This window comes from Perna viridis, chromosome 7 (genome assembly GCF_037379345.1).
Source record: "Perna viridis isolate PV_CMFRI_1.1 ecotype Kerala chromosome 7, ASM3737934v1, whole genome shotgun sequence".
Lineage (NCBI taxonomy): Eukaryota > Metazoa > Mollusca > Bivalvia > Mytilida > Mytilidae > Perna > Perna viridis.
Window position 1 is genome coordinate 20,485,111 of NC_142451.1, and position 27,658 is coordinate 20,512,768.

General features: G+C 31.7%; 1 protein-coding gene and 1 long non-coding RNA gene across 9 annotated transcripts; one reads left to right on the plus strand and one right to left on the minus strand.

Moving 5' to 3' along the window:
* The first annotated feature begins 596 nt into the window (after nt 1-596).
* On the plus strand, nt 597-19,027 carry LOC148611728 (uncharacterized). 8 transcript variants are annotated; one of them, XR_015924184.1, is made up of 8 exons: nt 597-705; nt 11,094-11,172; nt 13,487-13,734; nt 14,765-14,856; nt 15,630-16,268; nt 17,084-17,185; nt 18,026-18,117; nt 18,770-19,027. It is a non-coding gene; the product is annotated as an uncharacterized LOC148611728 (long non-coding RNA). The 8 variants fall into 8 exon arrangements; XR_015924178.1 differs by having other exon boundaries at nt 15,630-15,908; nt 16,185-17,185; XR_015924183.1 differs by having other exon boundaries at nt 15,630-15,908; nt 16,457-17,185.
* Nucleotides 19,028-19,279: 252 nt separating this feature from the next.
* On the minus strand, nt 19,280-22,682 carry LOC148611729 (uncharacterized). The gene is made up of 5 exons (XM_088592564.1): nt 22,489-22,682; nt 21,367-21,408; nt 20,266-20,418; nt 19,898-20,056; nt 19,280-19,587 (listed from the first exon to the last, which is right to left on the minus strand). Exons 1-5 carry the CDS (start codon nt 22,535-22,537, stop codon nt 19,280-19,282), a joined length of 711 nt encoding a protein of 236 aa, XP_088448690.1. The 5' UTR covers nt 22,538-22,682.
* Between the last annotated feature and the right edge of the window lie 4,976 nt (nt 22,683-27,658).

The window sequence follows — 27,658 nt, forward strand, 5'->3', positions numbered from 1 at the left end:
ATGTTCTTTGTTGTGTTTCTCTGTTTCCCATGTCTGGTCTTTGTCCCTGGATTACATTCGTTTGATTTTCGCTTGAATCTCGGTTCCCTTGATTACTCTTATAATACCGAATGCTAATGAACAAAAACTTAAATATCATTAATTCAAACACTTAGAATCATATTTGGCATCTTTTCATGTTAACCAATTACATGTTGTTTGTCATATTATTTTCTCTGGAATTCATAACAATGCGATGCTTTATAACAATTCGATATTATCAACAAAAATGATTATGTAGGGTATGTATAAGTTTGTTAGATATTTTTTTAAGTATAAATGCATTTATAGAATTTTTATAGAAATTTATTTGAAATTTTGAATATTCAAAGCTAGGTACAATACCAAAAATAAGTGATGGCATATAAATTGTGAAGGTTTCTAATTATTACAAATACAAGATAAAGCATATGATCGTTTCATCAAGTAGGTAAGTAATGTCTATTTTTATGGTATTCTAACATGATATGATAGGTAAAGTTAATACAGTGCCGATCGAATTAAATAACCTCCTAGGAGATATATCCTTATATCAATTTGTATGAATCACTTCAGACCTTGAAAATCACTCTAACACTATACAGATGTTCTGTAGTGCAAAGCAGGAGGTCTGAGTCATATCTTTAAAAACTCCCGTACGGATATGATGACGAAGCGTAGAGATAGGTAATTTTAATTTGTTTTCTGTTAATTGAAGTTAATTTGTCTTCATTAAACCATATTAAGGACCAAGCACTCATATTTTGTGCGGTCTAGCGTAACTTTAATATGCAGGTGTAAAATTACATGCAATGATGTTATTCCTTGGAGCTTCAATTCACTTGCATGCAAATCTGCTTATTTATTGGGATATTAATTCTGCTGGTGTGAGTTTTCATGGATGATGAAAAGGAGATTATGCATCGTCCTCTTTAGAGTACTTAGTTTGTCAAGTAAAGTCGATTGAAAAGTCGGGCTGGGAATATAGGCCAATAAATGATAAAAATATCTTTTTTCGTGAAAGCATAAACTTTATTTGTGTATTTTTAGACGAGTTTAAGTTTGTAGTTAATATTGTACTTAACATCTGTTTCATCGCTCTTTCTCTTTGTTTCAATTTTAATCCAGTTGCATTATATTAGACATTAATTAATTTCCTCTTTGCTTGATTTCGCCCCTGATCAATTCAGTACATATATCCAATCGAATGAAGATACCATTTGTTTGGTGGCCTACGGCAGAGATATTCAACCCCTCTCTTTTTCACACAACTATTAAGTGCTATAATTTTGGTTTTATCGTGTCTATGTAATACCGTAGTAAATCGGGATAATTTAAAATAACAAATCAGATGTCGAAAACAATCTCACAACTATTCATTTTATTTTATTGCCGTTACGTGCTTCTGTTCAGTGTTCCTTATTTATTCATAATTTTGACATTTTTTTGCATGATAAATAACCAAATGAGGTGTAGGTTTCGACAAAAGCAGAAGACACTTACCCTACTGGTGCATCTGGTCCAGTTTTGGTACTATGTGCAGATGATTTTGTTCAAACACGTTCTTTGTTGGGTGGGTCTATTTTATTTGAATAGTAGTTGTCGTCGCGTTATGCCTACATTAAAATTATCAGTGTTTGAATTACACGTATTTGGATAGGCATTGGATATCCTTAATTTTTATTTTATTTTATTTTTTTTTTTTTTTTGGGGGGGGGGGTAGTATCTATAAACTGCATATTATTCGCATTTTGATTATTTGTTGTGCTGGCGTCGATTTCACAAAAAAGGTTGATTGTAAGTAATGACGTCACAACCTAAAGTAGCATTGTGACGTCATAATTTACGATCAATTTCACACTTACGACTTTTGTGAAATCGACGCCTGGGGAATTTTGAGTAGAGGTTGTGAGGAAATTAGTTGAAGTTTAGTTTTAATTTTGTTCTTTTTTATTTGCATTTTACATCTGTAATAAACATCAGAATTGGACACTTATAATGGAGATAGTTTTTCGAATGATATCTTGTCAGTCATGCATACAGTTGTAGTGCTTTTTGTATGTATTGCAACTACACTTAGTCAGTATTTATATTCTAAATGTGTACATATAAGTAAAAAGTACTTTTGTAAAAATGAGCCCATTCGTCCTCTTTTTACTTTTTGTATATTATGTAATATCTCAACACGCCTAATTAGTAAAGGACTGTCCGTGCACTGTTACATGTACTAGAAAAGAACATTTGCTGATCACCCGAATTGTAGAGTAAATTTTAATCGGTATTGCAACACAACAAGACCTAATATCTTGACCAGAATGGGAAGTACGGCTCTCTCGAACAATTCATTTCTTCCCTGTAATTCATATTTAAATTATAATGATATACAAATGTTTACAAATTATCTATTTTACGATATACTACACAAGACGGGTAATTTAATAAGGTGAAGAACTCTGTATGAATTTATATATGAATGAAAGCCATTGTAGTTGTTCGTCAAGTAGAATTAGTCTTAAGGGCCCCGTGAACTATATAAAACAATAAATTATGACTCTTTTTTTTTGCCAAAATGTAGGCTACAAGAGGATATACCTGTGTTGGCCACTATCTTAAACAAACTACTATATCATAAAACTACATTTTTTTTCAAACAAAGCATAAATCAGTATGTTCCGGATTAATATAGTAAAATAACGGAACCACCGATTCACAAATTATTGCATGAATCAGTTGTTGTAAACATTCATTGAATTTGAGTGAAATCATTATATCTGCACTTCATAAAAATTAACTCTGTTTAATTCACCAAACAAATTCGTCGACATACGTCTCCAATCGTTTGTGGTCGTTTTTGCCTCGACATATCTGACCATAATATCCTATTAGCGACCCTACCATGTCATACACCAATGAAGGGAAATACAGAGTATATTAGTTTAATCGTGTTCAGTTTTTTTTATTACTGCATATATTTTCTTTCTTTTATTGATATTTATGTCCTTCATGACCATTAAATGTACGATATAACGAGTAGAGAAGAATGACTTTCTATGACCTTCTTATATATATTAACCGTAAGGCTAAAAACCACTAATTCCACTTCCCATAGGCTTCTATGCTAATTTCACAATATTCAATGGCTTCTCTGGACTTTACCTTAACTTTAACCTGCAGATGACTATATATCAGCATGATTCTACATATGTCAGCTCACAATCCTCAGAATGGCATGTGGGGTTAGCAGACTTGCAGTGCAGTACTGGTCACCGGAAGTGAAGGGTCTATAAATAGCATGGGAAATCCCAGTGTTTTCACAAGATAGGGGTATATTTAAAAATCATTATGGAGATTAGGCTTCACATCACAAGAAGCAAAATGCACCTATAAAATGTACAGAAATGTTTTTCCTTTCAGAAACTGTTTAAATTTTTAAAATAAGATGAGAACTTTTTTCACAGCACTATGAGGAACAGGGGTAATTTCTGCGTAGGACTATTTTTGCGTACGTTCCAAATGCTCATTGGTTGAATTGGTGGTCTGTAACCTAAAGCGTCACTTTTTGTCTTAGAAAAAATAAATAACTATACAGGTATCTTCCTACACACATACTGAATGCATTTGCAAAGTTTCAGTGAAATGTGACAAGCACTTTTTTAAATATTTGATTTTTAAATATAGGGTAACCAAGTTGTGCGAGCAAAAAAGTGAAAATATTCTACCATACTGAAATGCATTAAATATTTGCAAAGAACTTTTTCTGACTTTTCAAATAAAAAATATCAATCACAACTTGTTTTTTAACAATATTAATGAAGAAATAGTTTTAAAAGTAATCATTTTCTGAGAAATTGGTCTATTTTTAAAAATTTATTTCTGACATGCCTCCCCCTTTTTCTTATTCACATGTCAAACATCCTAAATCTTTAAATTTTCACAAAAGGTGATATATTTGGCTTTAAATTTGTAAATACAGTGTTTTCACATTAAAACATGACCAGTAAAGGGCACCTAAAGCAAAAAAAGTGCTCAATAATGGATTTTCCATGTTGCCATAGGGGAATGCTTATATGGCCTTAACCGCAGTAATGAAAGTGAGTTTTTCCTCATTTCTAACCTAATTTTTGCTCAAATCTACACAAACCTTGATTTCAAGTGCTTATTACTACCATATTTAGGTAAATATAGCCCTCAAAGTTTAATATTTGATATTTTTACTAAATTTTCTACACTTTTTACAAGATAGGACATAAAAATCAGCCAAAAAGACCAATTTTCCATAATTTGGACCTATAACTTAAAAAAATGCATATTTTGAAGGATTTTTGTAGTGTATTCCTGTCATGGCAAAGTTAACAAGATCTTCAAGTAGTTTAAAGCTATTTCAAGAAACTTTTCATTTTGCCATGGCTTCAGCTTAAGGCTAAAAACCACTAATTCCACTTCCCATAGGCTTCTATGCTAATTTCACAATATTCAATGGCTTCTCTGGACTTTACCTTAACTTTAACCTGCAGATGACTATATATCAGCATGATTCTACATATGTCAGCTCACAATCCTCAGAATGGCATGTGGGGTTAGCAGACTTGCAGTGCAGTACTGGTCACCGGAAGTGAAGGGTCTATAAATAGCATGGGAAATCCCAGTGTTTTCACAAGATAGGGGTATATTTAAAAATCATTATGGAGATTAGGCTTCACATCACAAGAAGCAAAATGCACCTATAAAATGTACAGAAATGTTTTTCCTTTCAGAAACTGTTTAAATTTTTAAAATAAGATGAGAACTTTTTTCACAGCACTATGAGGAACAGGGGTAATTTCTGCGTAGGACTATTTTTGCGTACGTTCCAAATGCTCATTGGTTGAATTGGTGGTCTGTAACCGTAATTTAAATTTGAAATAGTAACATCATTCCTGTCGTCATCATTGTAAATTATTAAAGAAAAATTGGCCTAATGGTGTAAGTGTAAGTTGTTTTCACTTAATAATAAGTGTAGAAAACGGAAATTAATCTTGGTATTTGGTAATATTTAGATCTTGATGTTTTAAAATTGATTTTAATGTATCTTTAACGAAAGCATATCAAATCTTTGTTTCGTTAAAATTCAACATGGGAAAACCAAATATAGATTTTATATATCCAAATATATCATGTACGAAGTTATACTTTCTTAAGTTTGACTTTCTTAAATACACTTTTCAATATTAGTATGTCATACCGGTATATAGGTGAAGATCTTAGATCTTAATATTTTAAACTAAACTAAAGAGGTATTTGGGTGCGTTTGAAGTATATTACAATACTTGCTTCAATATCGTTCTCCTGAATTAAATAAAATCATCCAACCCGACAGGCAAATTTTATTTATAAATAGAAGTGCTCAAATGAAAAGAAAAAAACAACGATATTTCAAGGAGCAACAAAGCCTATACAATATTAAAAAAACGTTCAGGTAAAAGTCAACATTAAAACTCACAAAAGAACCGAAGCAATACGTTATCTTGATACCAAAAAGCTAGACGCATGGTTCATGCGTAGGGTTGGTCTAATATGTGAAACTTATATATATTATATCCGATATATACAGAGGCAGAAAAATATGACATGATATAGAACTTGATTTATTCTACAAGTAGAGATGATACCGCGTAGTTGTTGTGAGTCGGAATCTTAAATCAATAAAATATATTTTTAGCCGCGTCCGGAATTAGCAATGAACTGGAACTCAAGCGATTGTCTGACTTATTATCTATCAATCAGATTATATAGGCAATGCGAAACAATCGTATAACAACAACCCAAACGAAGACTTTGTATCACATCAACTATCATGTGATATCACAATTAAAGCGCTGTACTGGAAGTAAATTAAAAGGTCAAAATTACAGAGAAAGCTCTAAAATTCCTTCGATTTTGAAAAGGCATTTTTGACATAGTCCTTAGCTCTACATACAATTGTTATCGTACAAAAATATAATTTCGTGTAAGGCAGTAGTCAGCAATATATCTTGTGAATAAAAACATATTACTTTTGTATACATAGCAACGCTTTGAAATAACTAGTCAACATATTTGACAAGTAAACTAAACAACAATTTGCAATATCATGATATTAAAAATGTGTTAACAATCATCCAATCAACCCAACATCTTATAATGCACTGCCTGCTACAAATAGCGAGAACTAAGCAATAATTTTCAATATCATAACATAAATGGTTCAGAATCAACCAATGAGAAATGTAAAATCGGTCAGCATCATGTATTAACCGTTTTCCCATATTTAAACAAGGAAAACAAGGGTTTCATATACTCCCATTATACCACTGCCAATTTTTATCCATCTGATTCTTAAATTCACTTTAGTGTACAGCTCTTTTCAGTTAACTTTTATATTTTATTGTATATGTCTTTTTCTAATCATGTTGTTTCAGTGTTTCTACAAAGACGGTGCCGGAAGATAATGTTTTTTGCTCACAAAACAAATACAACTCATGACAAAAATTCTAATGGATTAAAAAGTCAATGTTTCCCACTTACTTAGAGAATAACATATCAAACTGCTGTATAACAATATATTTTATCGATAGAAAGCATGGTAAATATTTCAATATATTCTATTGTTGCAATAAAACTCATAAAATCAAAATTTACGTGTGTTGCATCTGCAATATAATAAAGAGTAATTACATGAATATCGGGAAATGCTACCTATCATAGAATATATATATTTCACTCGCATGCATGTGCTAAATATAATTTTACTTGGGTCGGTATTTCCCATTATTCATGCATTAACCCTATTTTGTGTTATTCAGTGTTTTAAACTTTACCTTGAATTGTATTTTACTATCATGCACTGTGTTTTGCCATAGTTTGGCATAGGACACATTTGCATTATATCCGATTCAAAATCTTAATTGAAGTAATATTGATATAGACTGATGTATGAATAAAGTTTTGGATTGAAATAGCATTAAAGCAAAGACAATACTGTTTAAATCTTATTGATATAAAGCTATTTTTAAAGCCGAGACTCACGAATTTTGTTTCAGCAGCAATAAATTGATAACCCGTTGAAATAATATTTACCTTTTGAACTTAATTTTGACACTGGGTTTATACTTTAGTACAGACATCAATTTTTGATCCATTGTGTTTTTATTACGTTTAAACGTTTGTCGACATAAGCCGCAAGCGTTGAAATTATTCAATAGAGCATTTAATTCAGCTTTCAAGTTATCACTTTCCATATAATTTAAATCAACAACAATACCGTATATAGTATTGGTTATGGTAAAATATATAAGCATACCGTATGACAGCTAAAGTGATATTTATACTTAAAACAACACTGAATATTTTGCAAGTAATTTCCTCAAAGCCATAGATAACTCGCAAAGCTGAATTGGTAACTTAACCGATATGTATCTTGTTATATATGCTAATACCCATGAATTAAAATGAATCAAAGATATTTTTATTTTTCGTTTTATAGTCCGAATTATTGTTTTATTCTTAACTCCATAGGTATACATTATTATAAATATTATAATATTATATTATTTTGTCGGGTTTGTGTGGAGCTCTATGGTGCTAGCTTTATCTAAACGTTTGAGAATTCTTCTAAATGTGATGCCAAACTATATATAAATGCAGCAATGAAGTATAATTTTATTCTTTAACACTTATATTTTTGTATCATATCTGATCTGTTACTAAAGAGCTATTGGCGGCTTGCAGGTGAATAATTTTGATATACAATTTCTTAAAATTTGCTTGTCTATGCAAAGATAAAATTTGAAAAAGTTAGGTAAAATAAAAATAACACAAACATCAATGGTGCATACTTAAAATGCTAGGTGACAATATATCATGAAAGATAGTAATGTTATTCTCATCAAAGTGATATCAATACTACGATACTTTCATGAATAGATATCTAACCTACTTAGGCTGAAACTAGGCTGTCATATTGTGAGAAGTCAAATAGACTATGATATGGAGATGGGATAAAAAAGTAAATAAAATTTGCATCTACTGAAGGAGTTTCACGTAAATTGTGTGAGGTTTTATAACTGCTTGAAGACAAGATCTAGAAATGTTGAATATCGTGCCAAAGCTTTTTTGTCATATCAAATACAAACGTGCACATAACAAGCATTGTATAAGACGTTCACAAATATTTATTCTTGTTTTGTAATTAAACGAAAGTACATAAATTCAACTTTTTATACCATAAACACAATCATATGATGCGCTTTTAAACATTTCACAATACAATACCATCGCTTCATGCTGGATTTCCCAGGTGAAGGACACATTTCTCCCTAATCTGCTTTTGTTTGATCTTTACTAATTTAAATGCCTTTGCTCAAGGTGACATCATAGCATATCTGACGTTTTCTGAAGTTAATGCGACCTGAAAATCAATTTTACTATCATCATTTATTTATTAATTTTAGTTACACAATTAAAGTGGTACCTTTATTGATCGTTTTCAAGGTTTCATTCATAAATTGTAGATTTAAATTTTCAATCACTCCATTAATGTTTACCCGCTATTGAACATATCTGTATACTACAAAAATGTCACGTTTAAGTAGACTGGGGGGTTGTAATGACGTAACATGTACATCTCTGTGTAAAGCATTTTGGAAGAAAAAAAATACCACTTCAAAGCTCTTGTTTGTACCGCGTGACTAGGTTTCGTCATATCAATGTAGGGGACTCATTTATAAATGAAAACGTATTTTACTTTTTTATAAAAACAAACTTGAATGAGTTCATATTTCGATTTTAATTATTTTATTTTCTTTTTTGAATTTGTAAGTTATCAGTGAACTCAAACAATACATTGAACACGTGTTTACAGGAGTGACCACTCATTAGAAGAATTATAATTAAATACATTGATATTTCACATTTCAATATCTGTAACGTGTTGAACGCAGATTCTAAGAATGAACCTTGCGTAATCGATTTTCATTAACATAGCTTTTAGCTTTTTATTTAATATTTTAAGTTCTTTTAAGTTCAAATTAGTTTAAAGTACTTCCTATTCATCCTGGTGAGGTTGTTGTCTCTTTTACATATTCCTCATACTTTATTCATTCTAATTGATTTTGTCGATCAAATTACGCTATGGAAATCAAAATATTGACATTCAATAATTAATTCTAATCATGTGTAGCTATATTTAAACCAAAGAGTTCCTCTTTAAAGACAGGAAATACATCAACATTTTTACTTTTATCGAAGATTGTAATTTATTTCAAGTATATAGTTAACAGTAACTTGGTTTTTTTAAATCTATCATCACTTATGAATGAAAACTTCGATATACCAATTCAATTTGCCATGTAATTTTTATAATAGAACGGTAAAGCTAGTTTTAACATATTTTATTTGCAAATGAACAAATTTGGACCAGACACGAGTTAATCAAACTCACAAGAAGGGTATTCTCCATACATGAATGAAAATTTCAATTCGAATTTGATGATAAACATAGTTAGCTTCATTCATCAAATTATATCTAGTGGTATTACCTGCACTTGGTGTCAAGCAGTAAGATAAATATTCGGGTACAGTTTTGATTTCTATGAAATAGACACATGTTTCGTCTACGACGACGATCAGCTAATAATTCCCACCCAGTTTAGAAAAATAATTCATAACTGGCATATCTAATAAGACCAGTTACAAATCAAACAGCTTTATGTTGAATTTTCGCAAGTTTTTCTGCATACTCTGAAGTACATCCATCCAAAAGGTCACATACGTATTCAAGTAATGGTAGAATAGATGTGTGATAGATTTTGTCAAGATTTTATCTACTCAGAGTAAATATGAGCCTTCGTAGTACACCTAGTTGTCTGGTAAACTTTAATCACATACCTTTTTTTATTTAAATATCTACAGCAAGCGCATGTGCAAAAAAAAACTTCAAAAAAACTTCAGGGTGCACATGTGTTGCTGGTGTATGGAGTAATAAAATTATTGTAATTTATAAAGGCGTTTGCAGTGTAATAAAAATAATTTATTTTATTAATTTTTAATGGAGTAAACCACCCCCACCCCATCCATCCCCTTTCCCCAGATAACACCTTGTTTGACACACCATTTTACTGTGAAATACAGGATATATGTTTTAGTGCAGTTCTTTGTTGTGTGTGTCGGTTTTCTATTGTCCCTGTATTGCATTCTTTTGATTTCCACTAGAATCTCGGGCCCTTGGTTACTCTTTCAGTATATTCTTCATTTGTATGTTTATTTACTATCTATGTCCTTCCCCGATATGTAACTATGATTTATTTATTTACAACAACTGTAAAGAATCAATTTAATTTAATTGGATTATTTCTTACTTAAGGGCAAACATGGTACTGCATTATTCCAAAGATGCCAGCGAAAACTAGTATCTTGTTTAAATACGTTCTTTTCTATAATACTACGTTTTCATGGGTTTTAACCGTCGTTTAATAAATAGAAAATACAAAATATACAAATATCACTCATATTGATATTGCAAATTTTGGTATTCTATACACAGATTTCAATAATTAACTATCAATTCAAGCATTAAAAGCAAACCATAGGAAGATCTAATACCAAAAATTTAATTTTAAACAAGATGAACTAGAAACCACTATTTTTAATATAAAGAGCCAAATCTCGCAACGAGAAGTTCATCCGAGTGCAATTACAAAAATGAAGCACTTTTAGGAATTTTGATTTATTTCTGTGTGAATTATTTAAGTATAAATCGGGTACGATAAGTCTTGCTACTGGGCTGGTGAATAGCATTGGGACCTTTTGTCTAACAGCTGTGGCATCGAAGCAGGAATTGCTAAATACACAAATATTGCTTAACATAAATATTCAATTTTGGTATGCTGCCGACATGTTTAAAAAGTGGCCACTCATTGGTAGAATTATAATTAAATTCATTAATATTTCACATTTCGATATCTGTAACGTGTTGAACGCAGATTCTATAAGTGAACCGCGCCTAAAACTTCGTTGTTCATTACCACAGCTTTTTATTTAATATTTTTATTTTTTTTAAGTTGAAGTACTTAAGCTACTGAAAGATGGAAGCTACGAATTTGAAAGTGTACCATGTGATACCGGCGTTTCTGTGAATGTGTAAGCCCATATAGACGTACGATATGACAGAACGTTGATATAAATCACTGATATGCATGGTAATGCATGAAATGGCAATTTTTCATCCTGGTTGGGTTGTTGTCTCTATTACATATTCATTAAATTCATTTTTTATTATAGTTGTGCACGAAAGACTTCAAGCAGCTTATCGTAATGAAAATTACAAAAGTTGTACGTTTACTTCTCTAGTTCTTTGCACAGTTTACTTTTTTGGTATTGTGGACTTTGGGTGCACTATACGGTTACATCCACTGCTCTGCACATAAAACTGAAAAGTTGAAGATATATTGATTAAATGTTAATTAAGCATTTATACATAGATAGATGCAATATATGTGATGTTAAACAAGTGAAATTTAAATTTAAAAAAAGAACGGTATTTGGAATGTTTCAGTTCTCTCCTCAGCGTAAGGCAGTTTATTCTGTAAAGTACATTACTTCGCACGAACTTTAGGAACAAAAATTGCCATAAAATGAATCATGAAGGGTTTAGATGTTGCTTTATTTTTTCCCCATCTCCTCATTGCACGCTTTCTTTCTGTGAGAGTTTCTAAGTACCTTTTATTTTTTTAAGCATAGCATGTGGCTATAAGTAATACTTTTAGTAAGTTACCTTGACTACTGTGTTTATTGATAATATTCACTAATGCGTATAAACGTTATTTGAATCGACACACATCAAGAATTATGAAAACTACTTTATTTTGAAAAAAAACACTTGGAACTTCTGTTTTAATTGTAAGTGCCTCAAAACAACTTTATTACAACTAATCGAGACAAAATTTTCTGAACTGACTTAACTTATAGTACATGTACTATATAAATCATATACTAAACGGTGCTCATAAAAAGAATATTACGTTCAGTATCATATTGAAAGCTCTTTTAAATATAATTCGCAACTTTATAAAAACATAGTTAAACCGGATATTAGCTAGAGTTAATGTAACAAAAATATACGTACTTGCTGACTTCAGCTTTTTTTCTATCTTTATTAATTTTTATTGATTTTGTCGATTAAAGTACGCTATATAAATTAAAATATTGACATTCAATCATTAATTCTAATTATGCGTAGCTGTACTTAGACCAAAAGGTTCCTCTTTATAGACAGGAAATACATCATCAATTTAACTTTTATTGAAAATTGCAATTTATTTCAAGTATATAGCTAATAGCAACTAAAAACGACAGGTGTAAAACACATAATAGTAAAGTTTCTAATATACATTAAAAAGAATATATAAGAGAGAATACAGTAAGTAAATGATTCTATACTGAAACGACCTGAATGCTGAATGAACTGTTGCATTTTTGTTAAATTTGTGATATTCGGGTTTGTGTCTAGTATAAGAACTACCAAAGAGAATGACCTCAAAAGTCTAGAAGAGTATCTATGTATACTTGACGCTGGTCAGTGTATAATGAGTACTCTGAGAATGAATACTATCGTCTACAGGTCAACCACAGGTGCATTGCTGGTCAGGCACCAGGTTCACTCTGAACAGATCAGCGTTATGGATGCTGGTCATATGAGTCTAGTATGGAAAATGTTAAGTTTCCGTATACCACCACTATATTATGGTGTCGTTTGTTGAATCTTCAGCATAGTTTAGAAATTTTCAGTTGTAGTTATGTTTCGTAACCGAATGTCCAGAGAGGCGCATGGTGGAAGGAAAACATTACGTCTAAAAGTTTCAAAGCGAGTTTGAGGATAAACGTAGTTAGCTTCATTAATCAAATTATATCAGTTGGTATTACTTACAATTGTTGTAAAGCAATCAGATAAATATTCTGCTACTTTACTGTTGAGAATTCTCTGAAATAGACACAACTTTTGTATAAGACGACGATCAGCTAATGATTCCTACCCAGTTTCAAAATATAGTGATTCTATACTGGCATATCTGGTAAGACCAGTTACAAATCTAGCAGTTTTTCTGCATACTCTGAAGTACATCCATAAGTTCACATGCGTACTCAAGTCATGATAGAGTATATGTATGATAGATTTTATCAAGATTTGATCTACTCAAAGTAAACATGAACCTTCGTAGTACACCTAGTTGTCTGGTAAACTTAAATCACATACCGTTTTCAAATTTAAATATCTATAGCATGCGCATGTGCATATTCCAAAAAAACTTCAGGGTGCACATGTGCTGCTGTTGTATGGAGTAGTAATATTATTGTAATTTGTAAAGGCGTTTATAGTGTAATTATAATAAGTTTTTTATCATAATTTCTTTATTTTATGCTGCATTCATCTGTCTTACTGACCTTTTCTTCACAGGTTTAAGCGAGAAGTTGTAGTACTATCAACTAATAGCGCAGAATATGAGGTTGTTGCAGACAAGGTCGACATAGATTCGCAATTTTCATTTTAAAAATATTTTTAATTCCTATTTAAGCACAGTTCAGTTTGTAATATAAGTCTAATGAAATGCTCTTCTAACGGCAAATCACTACACCACTTGAGGACTCACGTTACTTCATAGTTATTAAAAATACCGGAAAAAGAATCATTGTTAATTTAAACAGGTAATCACTCTTACTTACGTGCTTCATACGTGTAATATAAATGAACATAAATCAGATTGTAAAGATCATTTTGTAAATATTTTGAGACAATTTATAATTTATCAGATGATTTGCGTCATTTTTGTACTCTAATGTAAATTCTTTTGATGTCTATAATTTAAAATTTGTAATAACTGATTTAAAGAAAATAAATAAATGTATCAATATACATATAAGATATCAACTTATAAATTGACGGTTGCGTACTTATAAGAGTAATCAAGGGAACCAAGATGCAAGGGTTGTCAAAAAATATCTATTTCAAGGATAAAAACTAACCAGAAAAATAGACATAAAAAACATGAAATAACCAAACTAACTGGCACAAAAAAACAAACAAACAAACAAACAAACAAATAAAAGTAAATTAGCAACCTACACTAAACTAAAAGCTGGGAGCATTGACCAGGTGCATCGGTAAGGTAGGCGTCTTTTTTTTTAATTATTATTATCTTTGAAGCACCCGCCGAGCTTCATATAAAATGTAACGTTTTGGGTAGGTGAAATAGGAAAGGAAAACTATGGTATGGTAAACAAAAACAGAAATAAAGCGTTTTGGAAATGGATCATTTTGGTTTCCAGAATTTTGTGTTTTGGAAGAGTAATCAAGAGAACCAAGATTAAAGCGAAAATCAAAAGAATGTAATCCAGGGACATAGACCAGACATGGAAAACAGACATACACAACAAGGAGCATACAGTAACCAAAATAATACATACAAAGTAACAAAAGTAAATGAGCAACTTGGACTCCACTAAAAACTGGGAGCATATACCAGATGTACCCGTTAGGGTAAGTGTCTGCTTCTTTTCTAGAAACATCCATCGAGTTGCTCATAAAATGTCAAGTCCGGGGTAGACGAAAGAGGAAAATAAAACTATGACACGTTGAACAAATCAGTTTTCATGGTGCAGATTGATACACCGTAACGATCCATGAGTTCATAATTACGATCATAAAACTTCTTTAATAATGACTTAAATCTTGTAGCAACAAAACCCTGCTCCAGAAGCCTAATTGTAAGAAGTTAAGCGCAACGAAAGAAATAAGTAATGCGTGCTTCGGTAGAGTATTGTGAGTATGTGCGTATAAAAAGTCTTTATTGTGAGTAGTCCACTCACTTTTTTTATCAACCGATTTACATATTGACTACAATGGGTCTAGTTGTGGGAAAGTCATATGTTTGTTATTAAGAAAGAAACAAGCATTGTAACTACAACTTTTTAGATAAAAAGTATCAATTAAGTTAAGTGCCAAGAAAGATAACTCAATTTCGAAAATCTAACGCATTCAAGGTTTCTTGAATATTATAAAAAGTACGTATAAAAATAATGTTTATTCAAAGACAACGTTTTCTATTATTTTTCTATTGACTAGTGAGGCAAATGTTTTAAGTTAAACTGGATTTATATTTAGGTAAAACTTTACTTTACTTGCTTTGATTGTTTGAATGTTTGTATTTATCTATGTATGCGTTCTTTTGTCGGTTTTATTATCATTATGTTATTATTGTCATGTTTTGATGAGTGCTGTTTTTCTGTCATTTCAATCAACTATCATATAATATTCTAATTAGCTATTAATATAAAAGTTATCGTCTAACCATCAACACAATTGAAACTGTAACAAATATATCACAAGAATTAATGATAAAGACAAAGCAAATTGAACGAGTAATACATAATACTGAAATTTCCGCTGGATGCTTATCTAGAAAGCAACCATTATAATCAAAATGACTAGTGGAAATATTATTAATAAAAAACACAATGTTGATCACCTAATCCGTTGATTAAAATGGTACATCGGTTAAAATATTGATTTGAATATAAAAACTGTATGATTATAATTTCAGACCCACTATGCACGAAGTAATGGTTCATTGGAAATATTCTGAGAAACAAAACTTTAACGCATTAATATTGTACCTGAAAAATGTTTAAGTTGGAGCTCCAGGCGCCTGAACCGCTACAACGTCAACCCAATGAATACTTTGTTAATTGAAAGTTTTACTCATCTATTATTATTTTCAAGTTATTAGCTAAAAATTACAAAATCGTCATTTTCGCCTCCTTTCAAAGCCTACAACTCTAACGGCGGATCGTCCTACAAGTTCAACCCGATGGAGACTTTGGTAGGTCTTATCATAAGGATCATTTAATTAATTCAAAATGTTTATAACTGTCGTTTATATTTTTCAGTAAATAAGCTAAAACTACAAAAAAAAATAACGTAATGTGTTTGCCCTTGAAGGGCAATAACTCTAACAAGCAGTCATTCCACAACTTCGAACCAATGAAGGCTTTTCTATACCATATTGTAAAGATTATTTCATCAATTGAAAGTTTCTTTGCAGTCTTTTTATTGTTGTCAAGATATTTGCTACAAACTGCAAAAAACCTAATCTTAGCTTTCCAGTGGCAATGACTCTTGAGAAAAGTCAACTTACTTAGACCCTATGAAGACCTTTGTAAAACTCTTCAATCGGAAGAAGGTGGGTCGTCTTTATATTCTCATAGTTGTGTTAAGATATACCTGTAAAGAAGGAAGTGGCTTTACCTTTATGTTCTATAATAATACATGGCAGTCATGTGTTAACGGATCGAACATCTAAACGGAAATTTTGTGCATTTTTATCCTTAGATACATTCATATCAACTTTCTTTAAAATATGTCCATTAGTGTCAGAGGAGAATATGTGTGGAAAAAGTTTACCGATGACGACGACGACGGATGCAAAGTGATGGTTATAGCTCAAGACCTTCTGGAATCTGAGATAATAAATAAATCTAACGAGAGTTAAGATGTTAATTTTAATCATGGTTGCAGCCATTTCATAAAACTATAACTAGTATTCCATATATATAACCCGAGAATCAAAGAATTCCTACTTTAAAAATAATAAAATGACTGAAAAATATTCTAATTGCATTTACTAATTAAGGAAAATGTTGATAACAATTTAAAAAAGAATCTTGGGTGTTTCTATACACATAGCATTGACTTGACTTTGTCTAATTTATGCAATTGTGATAATATTATGATATTGACGACAACTGAGGATACAATATTTAACGTAGAACGATATATAGAAAGTAATAAAGAACAATTGAGTACCAACAGCCAATGAAAAACCTTCGGACTTTGACGAAAAAAATTCTAAATGATATATATACATCAAACTTGACTATTTGATTTGTGTAATTCTCTTCCTTTTTTAATCCTTGGTGTATTATATTACTATATTATTATATTTATAAGATGAATGTGATATATACTACAGGACTCGTTCATTCATATATACTATAGGTATGATGCCCCTACCGTATGTAAACTTATATAGAGTAATCAAGGGAACCAAGTTTATAGCGGTAATCAAATGAATGTAATCCAGGAACAAAGACCAAACAGGTATGATGCCTCTACCGTATGTATATTTATATAGAATAAGAATAGTCGTCTCTTTAAAGTACATTAACCTCAAGATCTTTGTTCTTTTTATGGTCATTCTATTGCATAGTAAGTAAGTCTTTCATTTACTTATGATATAAAATTTTACTTCTCTTCATATCTTCTAGATTTAATATGTTAATTAAAAATTATTAATAGATAGTTAATATTAATTGTAACAGATATATATGATTTGGATTGAGTTATTGTCCTTTGTTCGACGGAATGAATGAAGTATTAGACACACCTAGCTATAGAAGCCTAAAAGCCTTGTTTTATGTTTTACTAATCGGTTAGTTACTGATCTGATATTTATAACAAATTTTGTCTTATTTTCAGGTAGCATCGTTTTTACTTAACTTGGGTTTTTATGAAAATATGTGTATTTTCGAGTAAGTTTTCCTTTCCCATTGTAAATATTTGTTTTTTTTTTTTCAATGATTCATTCATATCTGGTTCTATTCGAAGTAAAGACCTTCACATTATTTTTTACAATTAAAATAAACGGGCAGCATTATTTCTATATTTAGAAATCCTGCATAAAAGGCATAGTTACATATATATTTTTTGCTGAACATATGAAATTCAAATTGGTCATATGAATCAGCAAATAATTAATACATCTTGTAAACTGCTGTTTACCCGGCATAAACCAACTTTAAAAAAAGTAGTTTAGTCTACACATAATTGTTGTACATGATTATTATTTCTCACAGTGATTATGCATACACCGGTGTATTTCTTTGTACTAGTTATGGAATACATTGAAATCTTATGTTTTCTTCACCTCGTTATTTACAGATATCGAAAAAACGACTCGATCTGGAGTCTTCATTTTGTCCCCTGTACCTGGCAGTGATGACGTATGCGACCTTTTCTCGGTGATTATTTTCGTAAGATATATTAGAACTATTTTTAACTTTAGTCTTTATCGAATTTCTGGCTAGAAACTTATTAAGGTTTAGCTTAGCCTTGACGTAACAATTTTCTATTGGTGATACTATAATTCAAATTTATACATGATCGCTTTAGCTCACATTTACCAAATCAAACTTGTGTCCCATGTGTCAAACTTTAATTCTTTCGAATGTGTATTACATGAGACAACATTTATTGTGGTCTATAAAGTTGTTTTACTTATACCAGGAACATTTTATCTTGCAATAATTTATCAAGATTTCGTTATATATTCGATCTAATCTTCAACATTATTTAATCATGTAGGTGATGACTTTAAACATCAATTCACGCATCTAAAATATAGGAGCTTTGCTTATAAGATAGACTCGCTATGCTGAGTTTTCCTCAAGAAATGACAACAGCCGGAAACATGAAAAAGATGTTACGGAGTATAACAAAAATTTAAAGAAGCTAAATATATTTGTCTATCCGCATAGTACATTTATCCAGAAATAGAACTGTTCTACAAACAATTATGATTTAAAGGTGGAAGTCCAAAGAAAATCACACATTTTGAAGTTAATATTTTTCTGTCGAAGGCAGTTTATGAAAGTAAAAAATAGGCCAATTACATTTACATTCTAGATCATAACTTTGAGTTGATGGAAGAACACCGGGGATAAATTACAGTTCAAGTAATTGCCATGACTGAACTTATACTTTGTATCAAGCTGCATGTAGTTCGATTAGTATAATCATATACTAAACAGTTTTACTTATATTTTTTTTTTATATTTTATATTTTAATGGAACGATCTATGATAGGCTTTATATAAAACAGACAGGTTTATTTGTACTTTTATATATTATATAGCATTTAATAAATATCATATATACTCTGTATAAATTAAAAAATGTACACTGCCAATTTAGTCATACTTGTCCAGATATTTATTTAATGATGAGTACAGATGAATTTAGTAAAAATCAAAAGTTTGGTTTCAAATCTTTCGACTAAGGGATTCAACAGGCGCAAAAACGATTTGAATATTCAAGAATACTGGTTGTATTATTAACTATAAACTTAACTTAGAACCGTTTTAATATCCATTGAAGAATTGTTTACAAATGATTATTTGGTCGGCATAAAGAACTCTATTTCAAACTCCTGGTCTTTCTGCCCGTCTGGAACTTCGAAATATATGCATTAAGACGGCGTTTTGGGTCGATGTTTTGTACAGCTGTATCCCTTTTGCCTATTAGCAGAAACGGCAAAGTCTCTAATATGGAAACCGCTAACGCTGCAGCGCCTACTGCACCAGCACCAACAGTAGCAATCTGAACGCCTGTCTTTATTGTCTCGGGATCAATTTGAGGAATATGAGGCACAAGTACTGGGTTTAGAACACCAATAGGACTTTTGTTTGGCTGTGGGGTTGTGGGAGTTGCAGTACTCGTGGTACCTGTGTAATAGAAAAAAACATTTTTTATACAAATTGCATGTAATATTCTATGACAAATGTAATTTAGGTGTACAAGTAGGGACAAAAACTGTCACACACTTTCTATTTCAATAATTTTCACAAATGTAATTAACAAAAATATGCATTTGCTTTAATATGATTCATAGATATTCGTATAATTTATAAATGTTTGAAACATATGTTTTTTAATATCTATTTCTAATAAGATTAGCTCTAAATCATAATAACTTAAGTGTAACTTTTAATTTACTGTCTGGCTATTTCTATTTTAACTTAAATTTAAACTTGCACTCTTCTTTGCATTTCGCAATCCGTAAGACTTCCTTGTCACAGGGTTCATGGTCTGTATCATTTGTGGATGGCCATTTTGCTCTAGCCTGACTCTTTATACCCCTTCCACAACTAACAGAACATGGAGAAGTGTCAATCCAATCGTCATACCAGCAACCTTTCACACGAAATGACATTGCTTTGGCGATTAATTAATAAAAACTTAATGATTACTGAAATATGAAATGTATTTCATTTATTATATAACTTTCTACTATGTTTGTTTTAATTTTCGATAACTTTAATTTTAACTATATATATAAGGGTATGTGTCTCCTCTTTTTCACTTGATATCTTAGTATGTTATGTAGTTCTACATCCACTTACAAGGATTTTCGCATTTCACAATTCTCAAAACTTCTTTATTGCAGGATTCGGTAGCCGTATCCGATGGCCATCGTGCCCTAGCTTGTGCTTTCTGCCCTTCTCCACAGGCATGGGTGCATTTGGAAGTATCAATCCAATCTTCATATCGACAACCTAAAGATTTGAATAGATCACTAGTCCCGAGTTCGATTAATTATGATTTAACGTGGTGTTTTTTAAATTTAAATAAGTATTTTTTCCCTTTTTTTAGTGTTTGATAGTCGTTGAACCAGGAATGAGCTTTTCGTACCATATGTAAGTATTCTAATGTCATATTAATATTTCTACCGCGCAGAAAATACATGTTTAAAAATAAACGATTAATTTTCATCGATATTTCCGTTCCATTTTTAGATGAATAAAGGGGTATACTCGCTTTTAAAGGTTTCCGGGCTTGTTGGTAAGTGATCACTTAAGCTTATCAACTATAAAGACTTATTGCCATATTTCTATGTAAACAAAATTTGTATCTGGACAAAAAATATTTATGTGCTTTTACATCTTTACCATTCATAATTATTGTTATATACGATTTTCAATAATTCCTTCAAAGTTGTAGGTTTGAAGTGGTTTTTTTTCAGTCCTGGTATATTGGAAACATGCTTTCAACAAACTAGATATTTTGCCTTGATGCATTAGGCTTTCAATGTTGAGATACTTAAAAGTCGTCTTCCAATGGAGCAAATATCTATGCTAAAATGTGTAATGCAATCAAATTTTTTTTTTTGTAAATTCGGTTGAATTAACACTGTCAGACGTAAACAGTGTCAAGTCTAGAACAAATAAAAGGTATTGATTTCGAGTTATGCATACGTTTATATAAATATTTATGCAACATTCATGTCATTTTCACTTCCAAAGGGCCGGCAACGTGTCAGTAACCTTAGCTAGTAAAGATGCATCCATGCTGACTTGACCAAGCTTATATTCAGGGCCAAATGTTATATAACCCAAAAATACCGTTTTGCTATAATTGAACTAGATCGAGGTATCTATTTTCTCCACAAAAAATCAAAGATGTATAAATGTAATAAATCCCAACTTGATAATGATGCAATTTACCTCTACTGTCAACTAGTAGGCACTGAAATAACAACACGTAACCTACAAAATAATCAATATAAGATCAGTAAAACCCCAGGTAGAAAAATATCAGCAAAATGAATAACGATAAAAATGAAAAAAACAACAAACCAACCGAAACGAACTAGATATGCATTTCCTCAGATTTTTCTGGGAGAAACTTTCATTCATAACATATTATAGCCCCGATACCAGGAACAGGATTATGTTGCTACAAGATTGAAGTCATCACTACAGAAGTTATATGGTCGTCATCGTGAACTCGTGGATCGTTATTGTGTATCCATCTGCACCATGAAAACCGATTTATTCAACGGGTCAAAGTTTTCCTTTCCTCGTTTGTGTACCCCGCACTTGACTTTTTTATGAGTAACTCGGCGGGTGTTTCTAGAAAAGCAGAGGACGCTTACCCGACCGGTGCACCTGGTCCATGCTCCCGGCTTTTAGTGAAGTCCGAGTTGTCTGTTTTCCATGTCGGGTCTTAGTCCCTGGATTACATTGTTTTGATTATCGCTATAACCTTGGTTCCCCTGATTACCCATTCACCGGGAAGGGAATCGTACTTTGATTTACAGTCCATTTGCTTACGTATAGTTTGCAAGTTGACAAAAAAAGTACATTAAATATATTTACAGGATATCATAGTGATTGTAGGATAAAATTCAACGGGAAGAAAAATGTACTTTGATTTTCCAGTCCAAATGATGTTTTAATGTTTTCCGTAAGCTTTGGCTATATATTTTACTGCGTGTAATATATCTCTATTCATAATACAGTATAGAAGTAGTCTTTTAAACTTGACGCGTGTGTGTGCGTGCGTAAATGTATTAAGCGAGTGATTGACAGCGCAATATATGTATAATGTGATTTTTTACCATTTTTTTAATACAAACGATTTATTATTTTATGGTTTTATTAATTCTTTTGTAAATCTATGTGCTGTAATTTTCTGTAGTCAGATATAAGAATAATCTATAAATGTGTTTATATTTTAAAAAATGCATTTTTGTGTAACATTTACAGCTTTATCGTACAAATCTGCAAATGAGAAACAAAATATATCAGAACATGCAAGTCAAATATTTCAAAAAGTTATCTTACTGAGTAGTAATGCCGATTTTCTTTGTGACGTTTGGTGTCTCCGCTGCATCCTGACTTTTTAGCAAATCCATACATCGTCGTTTTTTTTATAGTTTTCTAGACGCCGTTCCTTCATTTCACCCTTCATTTGACCTTTGATAAGCTTCTTCGTGACATTTAAACTTTAACGATCTACTAGTTCAGTTCAACTCTATCTAAATATATCTGACAAATCATTAGGTGGTATATGAAACAATCAGGAAGTTTCTGAAAGTGCAACATCTGTGATGTTCTGGATATGTCATTTTACATTTGATAAGAATTGTTGTAAGGTTATGTATATTTCAAAGGAAAATAGCAAAACTGTTTTAACGGTTTTGACATATTTGTTGATTTTCATATAAGCTGTTGATATTCATGCTTTCTTATTACTCACTGCTTGACACATTTTATGTAATTGTTTATATACTGCTCTTGTAGCACTTAATTGTGCCTTATTAAGCAAAATAAACTGTCTAATTTTGTCTTCTTTGACCATAAAGGGTTATAAAAAAAAAACGAAATGATAACCTCAAGGCAATATTAAAAACGAATGGTCAAAAAGGAAATCCTGTATAACAATTGGCCTTATCAAGTTATGTCACCGTAATGGTCTTGACTTAGTAAAAGCATTTCTGATGGAAATGATGGGTTAAATCAGATTTCATTGCGTGCTAAATATCCTCCTTTACTGTTCCTTGTATATTATAATATAAAAGGGCAACATAAAATTGTCACCAGGCAAATTTATATTTCAATTATCACATATTCGGACGCTTCGACATATTTTTTTCTATAATCGTTTGTCAGAAACAGAAAGTTTCTCACTACGATCCTTAAGATCGGAAAACTTTTTATGCAGCGTATGAGACAGATATTTTGTACCATTATTTCAAAAGCCTGTCTTTTAGGCGCAGTAAGAAGTCAGAATATTGTCTGTCACTTGTTTTTCAACAGACGGTGGGCCTTCCAGTGGGAACAAATTTTGCTCCTCTACCTGCTGACCTATTCCTTCACTCTTATGAGGCTGATTTTATAGCTGATCTGATCCAAAAGGATCCTTTAATCTCACTTTCCGCTATATACATGACGTATTATCTTTAAACAATCTTAATTTCGCGGATTTAATACATCGCATCTACCCCAAAGAACTTGAGGATTCTACAGACACTGTGAAGTCAGCCTCATATCTTGACCTACACTTAGAAATCGATGGTAACGAAAAACTATTGACCAAACTTTACGACAAACGTGATGACTTTTCATTCAGAATTGTCAATTTTCCTTTCATCTGTGGTAACATCCCTTCAGCACCTGTGTATGGAGTGTCCATATCACAATTCATACGTTATGCCATAGCTTGCCGAAACAACGCACTTTTTGTAGACTCTAAGAAATAGGCTTTAGAACAGTGTTATGTTGCTACAAGATTGAAGTCATCACTAAAGAAGTTTTATTGTTGCCATCATGAACTCGTCTCGTGGATCGTTACGATGTATCCATCTGCACCATGAAAACTGATTTATTGAAATGGGTCATAGTTTTCCTTTCCTCGTTTGTGTATCCCGGACTTTTTATGAGTAACTCGGCGGGTGTTTATAGAAAAGCAGAAGACGCTTACCCTACGGGTGCACCTTGTCCATGCACCCAGTTTTAATGGAGTCCGAGTTGCTCATTTGCTTTTTTTTTATTTTTATGTATTATTTTAGTTACTTCATGTTCTTTGTTTAGTGCGTCTGTTTTCCATGTCCGGTCTTTGTCCCTGGATTACATTCTTCTGATTACCGCGGCTATAACCTTGGTTCCCTTGATTATTTTTTTTAAATTATGGTATCAGTATACATGTTGTGGTTTTCTGTACTTTGAGCCTTGAGATATCTCTAAACTTATATAGGCGATTATTGTTTAACTAGTGTTCAGATCTCCAGTGATTACATGACAAGAGGGGTTGAAAAAACACAGTCAGCGAGTTCTCGAGAATACTATTTCTTTCTAATCTTGATTAATTAATCGTTTTTGTAAAATGGCATGATACAATTAGTAATTTAATACTTCACATTTGTTTGTGTTATATTTTGTGAAGGTCTGAATCAGTGATGGTCAGGATTACTTTTAATGACTTTTTTCTGTGAAGTTTCCCTTCCTACAGTTATTAGGAAAACTCTCAAAGGGGGTGTTTTATTCAAGTATCAAATCATATCTTGACAACGAATTATTGTATCTCAAGGTCTGTACTTCAGAGTTATTGAACAATGTAAAAAGAAATTATGTTTATCATATGTAATGCTATATCCAGGATAAAAAATACGCATGAGAATAAAAAAACAAGCTTATGACAACATACAGACGAAAAACCCATTTCCATTGAAAACTGGGAGAATCGATTATGATCATCATTAGTGAAGACGCCCTTTGCTTTCTAGAATTACAAACCGAGTTGCTCATATGCTTTTTTTAACTGTCTTCTATTGTTCTCAAGATATTTGCTAAAAAATGCAAAAAAGACATTTTTCGCTTTTCAACAAATCACCTGAAAACTTCTTCCCAATAAAAGACTTTTGTAGGCCTTATCGTAAAAATCTTTTCATCAATTGAAAGTTTTTTTCTACCTATCATGGTTTTTAAGATATTGGCTAAATACTGCAAAAAACACCAGAGTTCGCCTTTCAAGGGCAATTACCCTAACAAGAAGTCGCTTATCGACCCAATGGGGAATGTAGTAGAGCCCTTCAATCTGAAGGAAATTTTCAAAGTCGTAAAGATCATTTCGTCAATTAAACAAATCTGTTTTTCATTTTTTTTTCAAGAGATATGCTAAATGTTGCAAAAATCGTCATTTTTCACTTTCAAGGGCATGACTATAGAAGATGAGGATCATAACCCCGCCCGCTCAAACAAATCAAATTAACGAATTCTTACGTAATTCAAAAATCTATGTAATCTAAAATATAAGTTGTAATATTAAATCTCAAAACATTTACTCCCATTTAGGGGAAATACTTCATACATTCATATGCCGGCCACAATTTTTATATCATTAAGGGTAAAATATACTAGATGACTTTGCAATTGGATTGGCCAGGGTGGCTAGGGATATGAAAACATATACGTCGTAAACATGGAACATTGTTTTGCTTTATATAAGAACTTAACATTTTGTTGAAGATGATTTCAAAAAGATCAAATAAATTTGATATTTGGGATATTGAAAGGTGATACGATCTACGGCTCAGGGATTTTTGAATACTGACGGCGACGTTGAGCTTATATATTATGTGATAATCCTTTTCAGCATACATATATAATAATCCACCAAATTAGGTATGGATAATATACATGTAGGACTTCTCTTAGTCCACGCATCTTGGAAGTACAAATCCTTATTAACCACAGGAAATATTATACATTATAATCTAAGGTAAAGGTGCATGAAAGAATATGTAAATGTTGGATCCTTACAAGGGCAAAGGTAGATAATTTTAAGGTTATACATATTTACATCTTCTCATTATCCTCATTGTTCGAATTCTCTCAATGCAATTCGAATATATTTTACACAAAGGTTAGGCATCAAACGTAAAACGACATGACCAAATTCTTGAGAGCATGGACCGGGTGCACCGGTAGGATAAGCGTCCTCTGCTTTTCTAGAAACACCCGCCGAGTTGCTCATAAAAAGTCAAGTCCGGGGTACACAAACGAGGTAAGGAAAACTATGACTCGTTGAATGAATCAGTTTTCATGGTGCAGAGATGGATACACCATAACGATCCATGAGTTTATGATGACGACCATAAAACTGCTGTAGTGATGACTTCACTCTTGTAGCAACATAACCCTGTTCCAGAAGCCCATTTGTTAGAGTTCTAGCGCGATACAAAAAGTCTGCGTAGTTTCGGCAAGCTCTGGCATAACGTATGAGTTGTGATATGAACACTCCATACGCAGGTGCTGAAGGGATGTTGCCACAGTTGAAAGGAAAGTTGACAATTTTGAATGAAAAGTCATCACGTTTGTCGTACAGTTTGGTCAATAGTTTTCCTTTGCCATCGATTTCTAAGTGTAGGTTAAGATATGAGGCTGATCCTTTATCTGTGAAGGTGACAAATCTACAGTGTTAGAATCGATGTTTTAATAAAGTGTTCGTTTGATGCCAACTATATTGTATTGCACTCAAATGTCATTTTATTTTCAAATATGATTTGTATAGTTATTTTTGCATATGAAATATACTTCTAACCATCTTACATGTATTCAAAGGACTTTGACTATCACGTAGAAATATCAAAAGCGTTTTGGATGAAGTCTAATCTTGGGTTACTTTTGTGCAAAGGCTTTTGGCAGCCAGTTTTTCTTTGTTTCCGGTGTAATTAACGCCAATTGTAATCTTAGATAATAATCTAAACAGTTTTAATTAGACTTTAGGTAAGGAATAACCATTGAAATCAGTAATTTGTTTGTATCAAATTAAATTTCAACAACGCCTATCAAGCTTTAATGTGAAACAGAATAAAATCCAAGTTACTTTGATGCTTACATGAAATTTGTGTTAAATACTGAATACAAACGTTCCAATAATTTGTAAGAGTTGTGTCTCTTATCCTATGAATACCTCCTTAAGCAGAGATCACAAAAAACGTTTTCTTGCCTAAAGCATAAATCATAAAATAAAATATTCAGAAATGTTTGTTCCAAGACAGTACAATTACAGTGCACCTGGTCCATGCTTCCAGTTTTGAGTGGAGTACGAGTTGCTCATTTATTATTGTTACTTTGTATGTATCATTTTGGTTATGTAATGTTCTTTGTTGTGTATGTCTGTTTTCCATGTCTGATCTTTGTCCCTTGATTACATTTTTTTTTTATTTCCGCTAGAGTGTTGGTTCTCTTAATTACTCTTTCCTGAATAGCTTAGGAGGTTACCCTTCCTTTTCTGCAATATTGCTTTTAAATTTTTGATGTATACTAATATTCTGTCGTTTACCTGTAGAATGTTAATTCTTAAAATCCAATTTGACAGAAATTCGTACTATGTTTTATGTGAGAGACAATACATATTATATGCAGTAACGCATTGTTTAGGCATTGCATTAATAAGAAATGCAGGGGAATCAGAGGGCATGCTTAATTTTTATTCATGTTTTGTTTCCAT

Coding starts and splice junctions, on each gene's coding strand:
- LOC148611729 (XM_088592564.1), bottom strand. CDS start 22,537: ATGCAGCGGAGACACCAAACGTCACAAAGAAAATCGGCATTACTACTC. Junction 20,419..21,366: donor CCTACTAGTTGACAGTAGAG/GTAAATTGCATC, acceptor TCAAATCTTTAG/GTTGTCGATATGAAGATTGG. Junction 20,057..20,265: donor TGTGAAATGCGAAAATCCTT/GTAAGTGGATGT, acceptor TTCGTGTGAAAG/GTTGCTGGTATGACGATTGG.